The 9,615-nt window shown below is 46.2% G+C and overlaps 1 protein-coding gene across 1 annotated transcript in view; it reads right to left on the bottom strand.

Annotated features, from left to right (window-relative positions):
- Nucleotides 1-1,461: 1,461 nt before the first annotated feature.
- The window catches only part of LOC112120378 (dipeptidase 2-like), a 48,102-nt gene continuing 39,948 nt past the window's right edge, over nucleotides 1,462-9,615 (bottom strand). Inside the window, exons 14-15 of the mRNA XM_026652784.1 lie at nucleotides 6,922-6,996; nucleotides 1,462-1,539 (exon numbers count right to left, since the gene is read on the bottom strand). Of these exons, the coding sequence (XP_026508569.1) occupies nucleotides 6,946-6,996 (51 nt within the window). The 3' untranslated portion in view covers nucleotides 1,462-1,539; nucleotides 6,922-6,945. The remainder of the gene's footprint in view (nucleotides 1,540-6,921; nucleotides 6,997-9,615) is intronic.

The raw sequence follows: 9,615 nt of genomic DNA, 5'->3' as shown, positions 1-9,615 counted from the left end.
CATATGGGTGGCGTTTCAATCAACACACAGATCTACCTGGGGGATTATACTTTTTAAAAAAAGAAGCATTCCGGTATTTACTTGTTTATTCACTATAGCAAAGAGTGCTTGTCCTTTTTCACTAATATTTTAACAGAATTGAGTCAGACAGGGAAAACCTGACAAGAACAGCAGCAGCAGACCCATGCCTCCTGAAAAGACAGGCTGTCACATCATTGGCTTGCAGTTTCTTCTATGATACGCAAAACACAACCTTGAAACTTGAAATGTTGATCAAATATCTCACATTCTTAAAAGGAAAGTCTTGATGCCTGAGGTTTTTGAATAGATAGACTAAACACTTAAAACCAATATCCTTAAAACCAATATCAAAATAAACTCTAAATACAGAGTTTTAAAACGGTACAGTTTAGATTTAAATAATAGATTATATCCTGCCCAAAGTGGCTCTACTGCACATGGGAATTAGAATATAAGGGGCCGTTGCAACACCACCACCTATATGCTACAGAGAACAGCAACAGCTCTGAGAGACATCCCTGGTCATTGCCCGTGAGTCAGTGGATCCACCACTATGATTTGCCATCGCAGGACATTTCTTCCTTCCAGATCCCTTCTGCATCACCCACAGATTCAACCTATGTGTTGTGGATCAGAATTTGATTTGACCTCTTTTTTGGAAAAAAAGAAAAGAACAAGTAAATGCATCCATTGAAGAGAAGTGTGGTAACACTCTCCACATAGGGCTGCAAGGCCCAGCAGGGTGTCACAAGTGAAATTTCCCTATTAGGTACGTTTGTATTTATTCACATCTAAACATCATGCCAACAATCTAAAAACACTTTGTGATCCCAAATCAGGCCAGAGATTGGACATGAGAAATTGTCACTAAAAAGCGAAAGCTTTAGGCTTCTACTTCAGATGAACAGTTGCAGAAGGAGGTCCCTTCCGCACCCAGGGAGGCAAAAAAACAGTTATTAAAGATGCTACCATTTACCAAAGCTGGGAGAACCTGGGAAAGGATACTAAAAAAGGTGGGGGGGGGACACACACACCTCCTGCTCATTTCCTTCCAACCATGAATCGTCAACAGTAGACACATCTGTAGGAAATTCACATTACAATTCTGCAAAAGTTTGCATGTCAACTGCAACTGTGGAAATTCTGCTTTTGTTTTGTGAGATGTACTGCGAAGCATGTCAAGGCTTAGATGCTATCAACCACAAGAGGGCATTATAGTATCATGTAGTAGGGAGATTTTTCAAGAAACAGTTTTATCCCAAATTAACTTCTAAGAAAATATTTTTCTTTGAGTGATGGTCCCTCTTGTATTCCACTAAGGGTTACATGTGTGCACCACGTGCCCGGAGCAGGAGCATTTGAAAGTAGTATCTGTTGGTCCATGCATGCCTCCTGATTCATCTTGTGCTTCCGTCCAAGGCGATAAAGGGCGGGATAGACCGACTACATCTCCAGTTCCTTCTCACTGCCGCATGGTCCGGATCAAAACTCTCAGGAGTCCTCGTCTCTGACACACATCTTAAAAAAAGATAATTGTACATAGTTTAGAAGTATTATTTTTCTATTAGTTCTAATAGTTCATAGTTTTAGCATTTGTTTTAGAGAGACTTTGTGGTTTTCACACATACCGCCGTACGGGTACCGGACTACGTGCAGGTCTCCAGGCTGCAAACTCTGTGACTGCTGCCCATGATCCTTCTTGGTCAGCAACAACCACCAACACTTCCTCCACTGCTTGGGGGAAGCTCCCATCATGGCTAAATGCAGTATTTGCCGGTCCTTCCTCAGCTGCACCCAAGAAAGCTGGGCACTTCGCCTCCAGAAGCATCTCATGGAACTCTCCATGAGACCACACTTGGACCCAGGCCAGGGAACCCTGCCTGTACATTGGCCTGGTTCAGCAAGGAGCATACCTCCCACTACTACATCCGACTCCAATGCTGGTGGAACCACCCCCATGGCAGGGCCTACTCGGGAGGTAAGGGTAAGGCAGCACTCTGGGACCATACATCTCAAAGAATCTCCAGTTACAGGTAAGTAACGTCCTCTTAATGCAACTTGTCACATTCCACAGTTGTTTCTGAAGTTCAGATCCTGGACTCCTCCAGGAAGAAGCATTGGTGTGAAGTTTTGTTGGTTTTGAGCTTAGTATCCATGGCACATGCCATTGTCATATTTATTTTCACAGAGGACACAGACTCTGAACTGAGCACATACCTAGACAAGGACCTTAAGACACCCAGGGCCAGATTTATTGTTCCACTTACACCTGTCCTATGTTGGTATATATACACTGACCTCAGTGGAAGTCCTCCTGATTGTCACTGGTGTGAGAGCAGAATCAAGCCCTTAAGGTGAAATTCACTTCATCTCCAGAGTCTAGGGAACTAGGGTCCAGGAGATTAAAGTCCAGGCAGGTTGGGAAGGTGAAACACAGCACCCACAACCCAGGGCCTGGGCACAGAGGTGCCCCCACAGGGCTGCTACTCCAGCCTATGGACTGTAGTAGTGAGTGCATCCCCTTGGCTAAGGAAGTGCTGGAGCCATTGGAGATATGTCTCTTGCACAAGTGGGAGTCAAACCCAGGTTTAGGGTCAGCCTTACAAATTGCAACTGAGCTCATGTACAGCTTTCCTTTTTGCACGTCACTGCATGCAACTCACAGATCCCGCATTCTCCTCCCCTGGAGGCCCTACAGGAGGTCTCAGGATTTCAGATATACTTCTGTGAATTTGTAGCCCATAAACAGACACGGACCATGCAGAGGACCACATACTTCTTATCTGGAAGGCTGGATGTGACACCCTCAAGAATCAGCCTGGATCAGGGGACTCATTTGGTAAAAAATTCTTTAAAGAAATTTACCTGGTCCCTTTACAGAAGTCCTGGTCCAATGCCCTCCAGTTTGAAATATCAGATTCTTACGTGGCACTACAGAACTATACTATCAAGCCAAGCACAAGTATTTTTATTATGGTCATTTGAAACTCAGATGGCCAGATTCTCACAAAGAGCTCAGAGCCAGATGTACCCACAAATGGAGCCAGATTTAAAGAATTCTGAAAATCAGACTGAAACAGAAGCTCCAAAGCCTGGGAAATGTATTGTTATGAGTTGTGTTACACCCATCAATTTCAACTAGGTTCAACAGTTGCCCTTCATTATTGATAACACAATTAAGCTCCTTTATGGAATCAGATCGCTGAAACAATAGCAGCCTCCACCAAAACAAAGGCACATGGGGCAGAGGGGTTTTGTTTGGTGGAGTTGTTTGTCTCTGTCTCTATGAGAGAAGCACAAGAAGCATCAGAGAAGCGGAGAGAGAACTGCAGAAAGCCAAGGACACCACCAGAACAAGCATTGGGAAAATGGCCCTGAGAAAACCCTATAGAAAGCTTTTAGGCTAAGTGCTGGTCAGAGAGGGACTTGGAACTGTGAGCAAAGAAAGTGTCTCCCACTGTGTAAAAGGAAAAAGGCCTTTGTAAATAAACAAGATTTTATCATCAAGAAAATATCTGACTGTAACATCAGATTTCTCCTAAACTCTAACAGCCCATAACACCCCTAATTTTGGCAAACTACCCCAGTTAAAAGGGGCATAACAGTACTTAGCATCATCTGTGGTCCAGTGCAAAGTGATATAAGTAAAGGATTACACGCCCAATGTTGGACTTGCTGAGCTACTATTAATGTGTGAAAAATCACACTGGAGTCTAAAGAAACCTGTATTTTCTTAGGTTTTATTTTATTTTTATCTAGAATCAATGTAAGTTTTGAACATAAAGCAGGCTCCATAGCTCAGGGGATTCATTGGTCTCTAGTTCAAATCCAACAAAACTCAGTGTCAAATAAGTCACTACTGTCTGACAGATCCTCACTAATGGTTATATAGCTTTTCAAATTAGGTTAATAGGAGACTTGATCATTATAAGTACACAGAAGGGAGAAGCAGAGGACTCTAATGCAACAGACAAAGGAATAAAAAGATCCAATGGTTCAAAGTGGAAGCTAGACAAAGTCAAACTGGAAATAAAGTGCAAATAAAGGGTTTTTCTTTGGTTATGAATTCATAACCATCCTGGCTCAGAACAAGCCCACCCATGTATCTGAGAGCCACTCCTTTATACAGTTTGGGCCTCTGATGTTGTTCTCAAGTAACAGGTGATCAGCAGACAACGGTCCCCTGCTCAGGACAAAGCTTCAAAAGGCTGAGTTCTTGCATAACTGGAGGGGGCACATTTGAACACCTCCCCCTAGAGATTTCCTGGGAAACCCACTTAACTTTAAACGTTTATTCTTGCCTGGCCCATTGTTTCGAATAGTTCTGTAAGCTCCCAACACCTCCCAAGATTTACATTAGTCACATCTCTCCTCAGAGACATTACACACAACCCCACAATAATACATAAACATTTGCATTTTTAATACAATGAACTCCTGAAATACTTAAATGTAATAAGGTTTAACCTAATTCAATAAGGTTTGTCTAGGATATTGCAGGAAATTGCCATTCCTGTCACATCCTGTTCTCCCCCCACGAGTGGAAGTCAGATACACTAGCTGAACTACAGGTTTCAGAGTGGTCGCCGTGTTAGTCTGTATCAGCAAAAAGAACGAGGAGTACTTGGATTTCCACTTCATACAGCTAAATTCAGTGCCTTGCGTGGTGACAGGTTTCAGAGTGGTAGCCGTGTTAGTCTGTATCAGCAAAAAAAAAAAAAAGAGGACTGCATGCATAAAATGAAGTGGGTTTTAGCCCACGAAAGCTTATGCCCAAATAAATGTTAGTCTCAAAGGTGCCACAAGTACTCCTGTTCTTTTAGCTGAACTACAGTGACTTCATGTGACCAGTTCAGCTCTGTGTAGCTGTAGCTTTTAGGACTGGTCTATAGCATCACCAGTTACTCAGATAAGGCAGCTGATCATGGCATTTATTTCAGTGGGCCCTGCAGCCAGTTGCTTTGAAAACCGATAATACTTGCACAAAGGAAGTGGTGTCCTTCAGAGTCACATCAATATTTTGTTTGTAGCTTATCAGTGTGGCTATCACACATGTGACACCACGAGCTGGCTGGCTGAAACACATTTTTAAAAGGTTGCAGGCTCTCTTATTTGCAAAACTGAATTAAAGTACTTGACGGCTGATCCGTAAACCAGCTCGATCTTTACGCACTAGTTTATGTAGCAGTCGGGATCGATATTCCCCCAACACAGACATTCCTGCAGCTCAGTCTTTGTCACCGAGTATTTACATATCTCCATAAGGTAGTTGATAAGGCATATCACTAGGCTATTATCCCATCTGGTGGCCTTCTACTGACTGTCTAGCACCACTTCCCTCACCCCCACTCACTGTGGTGGAATGTGTTAATTCTAGATGCTGCCAAGCAGACTCCACCCACAGCCAAATTCCAAACACAAAGGTTTTTAACCAATTGGTGCAGGCTATAGCCATCCATTGTCTGCATGCACTATTCTCCCATTTGGTAAGGAAAACTTAAAGAGCAATTATTTCCTGCTTGGGGTGCCTTAGGGTGTCTACACTGCACCCATGGGAGGCCCATGCCAGCTGACTTGGACTTAGGCTAATGTAGGGTTACCATACGTCTTGATTTTCCGGGACATGACCTCATTTTTGGTCCACCCATCTCTGTCCGGGAGGATTTTTAAAATATTAACAATGGTCCGGGATTTTTCTCCCAACGTGGGGGGTCCCAAGAGCTGGAGCTGAGCCTCTCCAGCTTCCCCCTTTCCCTCCAGCTCCCCCCACCTCTAGCAGTGTCCTCTTTCTGGGAACCTGAAATACGGTAACCCTAGGCTAAGGGTCTGTTTAACTGAGGTGTAGAGTTCGGGCTCTGGCTCTGGGTCATTCCCACCTCGCAGGGTCCAAGAGCCCGGGCTCCAGCGCAAATGCACATGTCTACACCTCAATTAAAAAGCCCCTTAGCCTGAGCCCTGAGAGCAGGAGTCAGGTGGCATGGGACAGCTACTGATGTCGAATTGCAGTGTAGACATACCCTCAGAGAACATCCGAAGAAGTGGGTTGTAGCCCACGAAAGCTTATGCTCTAATAAATTTGTTAGTCTCTAAGGTGCCACAAGTACTCCTGTTCTTTTTGCAGATACAGACTAACACGGCTGCTACTCTGAAACCTAAGTACTGAGTTTCTTCCTCTGAGCTGCTCTGGGAAATGGGAGCAGAGGCATTTGGACCTCACAGGATCAGGCCAACTGTAATTTTTCTGCCTGAGGTCATATCCATATCTGATGGTGCTCTGCTTTTAAATTACACAACCAATGAGATTTTTTTTTCTACTCTGGCTGAAATTTGTATCTGTGCATGATTTGAGAGTATGCAGGTAAACGACCCAACTGCACTTTATCCAGAAGCTAGATACTATGCAGGTAGCCAGCTGCAAGGCATGCCAGTGTGACTTTCTTCCCCAATGATTTTGCATTTTGTTCCTTAAGCATCATGACATTGTATTTTAATCTCATGGAACCAGGTAACTTGATGTCTTCCTAGCTGGCACTTGTTATTTTCACCAGTATTTTCTTACCAGGCCTTTGAGACAGTTATTTGTAATTATTCCATTACCTCATTTCACTCATCTATCTCTACTGCCCGCCTTGAGGTCTTGGTTTGTACACTCCACATAAGAAAAAAAACACCCCCAAATGCAAGGGCAGTAGCCTATGGGTCAATTCTCACAGGAAGTTTCAAGATGGTATGCATTTATTATGGGCACATTTTCTAGCAAGCGTGAGGTTTGCTTTGGGGGGAAAAAACACATACAAACTCACCTTTTTACACATTGCTAATGTCACGGCTACAAGTAAATAAAAAATAGAGGGGATGCAAAAAGCAAACTGCCAACTTGTGTGTGCAAACGCCACCTACATTTCACAGCGCTCTTCTAAACACTCATTTCCAAGAAGTGATGGCCAGCAGAGGGTGCTCGGGTTCTGCATGTTGCTATGGGGAAACAAATTTAAGCAACTGATCAGGAAATGGAAACTTCACCCCCTTCCAACCTCCCCCGCTTTTTTTTTTTTTAAATAGTGCTGTTTCACACTATAGCAGCTGTTTGCAAACTTTTTGAGCTTACCCCCTCCCCCCGGCCTTTGAGTTACAATTCTTGGTTGCGTCCCCCCAACCCGGACAAAAATAGACTTATGCAAAAGTATGCTGGATAGCCTACTCCTAAACCTACCAGAGAACTTAACACAACTTTAATTAAAATAACCTACACCTGGAAGTTTCAAATACACCGATACTTACCCCAGTGGCACAGCCAAGGCTTCCTCAGCAGTGGGCTGCTTCTACCCTGCGGCCAGGCTGCACCACTAGGGCAAGGCCAATACCTGCCCCTGGGCCCTTCCCCCCTCGGGTTTTCAGGGTGGGGGAAGGCACATGTGAGAGTCTCTAGGGGTAGAGCCAGTAGGGTTGCCAATTGTGGTTGGACATATTCCTGGAGGTTTCATCACATGCCATCATATTTAATTGAATATTAATATTTAATTCCTGGAGACTCCGGGGCAATCCTGAAGCGTTGGCAACCCTAAGAGCCAGTGCTGGGGGCAGAGGTTGCTGGAAGTGGGAATCGGTGCAGCTGCAACAGATGTTGACACTGACCCACAGGCTGGGTGACCCGCTGAGGTGAGGCAGGGGGCGAAGGTGATGCTCCCTCTCCTCCTCCGCATAGGCGGCGGTTTATATTCTTTTGTGGTGCCCGAGCTCCAGCAATATTCAGGGCCGGGGACCCTGCTCCAGCAATATTTGGAGCTGGGTCTCTCCCCCGGCCCTGCCTGGAGCGGGTCCCGGCCTCCAACCCCCCCGCACGTCCCCCCAAGGGTCTTCCTCCTCCTCCCCCCATCCCTGCCTGAAAGAAAGCAGCGCGCGCCTCTCCCGTGCCTGCTTGTGCTGCCAGAGTAGCACATTTGGCAGCAACTGCTGTCTGCTGCCCCAGGGTCCTAGTGCCTCCCATTCACTAATGGCAAGGCAGGCTGTCCTTACCCTGCCCTTCCGCCCTAGCCCTGAGCCTCTCCAACGCCCCAAACCCCTCATCCCCAGCCCTCATCCCCCCGCACCCTAATCCTCTGCCCCAGCCCTCAGCCCCCTCCTGCATCATGAACCCCTCATCCTCAGCCCCAACCCTCATCCCCCTGCACCCTAATCCTCTGCTCCATCCCTGAGCCCCCTCCTGCATCATGAGACCCTCATCCTCAGATCCACAGCCCTCACCCCTGCACCCTCTCCTATCCCCAAACTCCCTCCCAGAGCGTGCACCCCCTCCCCCTTCCCACACACCCCCTCCTGCCCTCAAACTCCCTCCCAAAGCCTGCACCCTCTCCCTTTGCACCGCCTCCCACCCCCAAACTCCATCCCAGAGCCTGCACCCCTCACCCCCTCCTACACACCCACCCCCTGCCCCAGCCCGGAACCTGCACCCAGCACCCAAACTCCATCCCAGAGCCTGCACCCTGCACCCCTCCTGCACCCTAATCCCCAGTCCAGGACCTGCACCCCAGACCTCCTCCCCCCACTCATCCCCCCTCCCAGAGCCTTAGGCAGGTGGGGAGGGCGGAGTTTGGGGGGGGGCGGGTTCTGGGCACCACCAAAATTTCTACAAACCTGCCACCCATGCTTCTCCGTGGGGATTGTACCAAGCCCCGCTGTATGAGGCTGGTACAAGCCCACCCCCTCAAACATTCCTCCATGCCCCCTGACAGGGCATGCCCCACTGTTTGAAAACCTCTGCACTATAAGTCGTCTCTCCGGGCAGAAGTGAAAAGAGAAAACTTAGTGAGTTCAAAAGATTAAAATCAGAGCTGCCATACCAAAAACTGGAACCAAATTAAACCTGACTTCTGCTTTCCTTACAGACACAAAACTCAGGCCAGGGTTGGCCAAAATGTTTACACCTATTTCAATAGGCCTGGGTTACATTTCAAATAAACCTAAACTAAGTTTCAAAACAAGTAACTAATGAATGTGGAAATAGTGTTATTTACAGATCGTGACTTTCCATTCAGTTTAAAGGAGTGTCTTTCTAAATAGTATTTGTTATTTATGGTAGCACTCACTATGCACTAGGCAGTTTCCAAATGCTAAAAGGACAGCTCTTGTGTAACCCACACACCTCCTGGGTGTGGTGTTTTGTCCCATCTAGAGACAGACAGACAGAGAGATAGATATATATTAATGAAATTTCTCTATAGCCTTAGCTAATAGGCAGTTGGCTTTTAGCTCATGCGGTAGAGGCTCCTGCACTAAGCTCCAGAGGTCCCAGGTTCAATCCCGCCCGCTGACAACCAGGGTCTGTCAGTGTTACGCTTGCACTGAAGAGCTTACTCTGTCTAAGGAAAAAGTATGTGCTAATGTAAACCTTAAGCAACCAGAGGAACTCTGGGACAGACTGAGTAAGAGCAGCCAGGATGGTGATTCATTAAAGACTGATAATTTTTGCTTCAGGCGTCCGGGAAAGAACTATTAACAGCACTACTATCAATCATCTGCCACTTGGAGCCACATGTTCGAGGCCTTGAGTACATTAACCATAAAAAATAAGATGGCAAAGGCATATTAAGCTCA

The sequence above is a fragment of the Terrapene carolina genome, unplaced genomic scaffold (assembly GCF_002925995.2).
Source record: "Terrapene carolina triunguis isolate 2854851 unplaced genomic scaffold, T_m_triunguis-2.0 Scaffold130, whole genome shotgun sequence".
Lineage (NCBI taxonomy): Eukaryota > Metazoa > Chordata > Testudines > Emydidae > Terrapene > Terrapene triunguis.
This window is presented reverse-complemented; position numbering and strand designations above follow the sequence as displayed.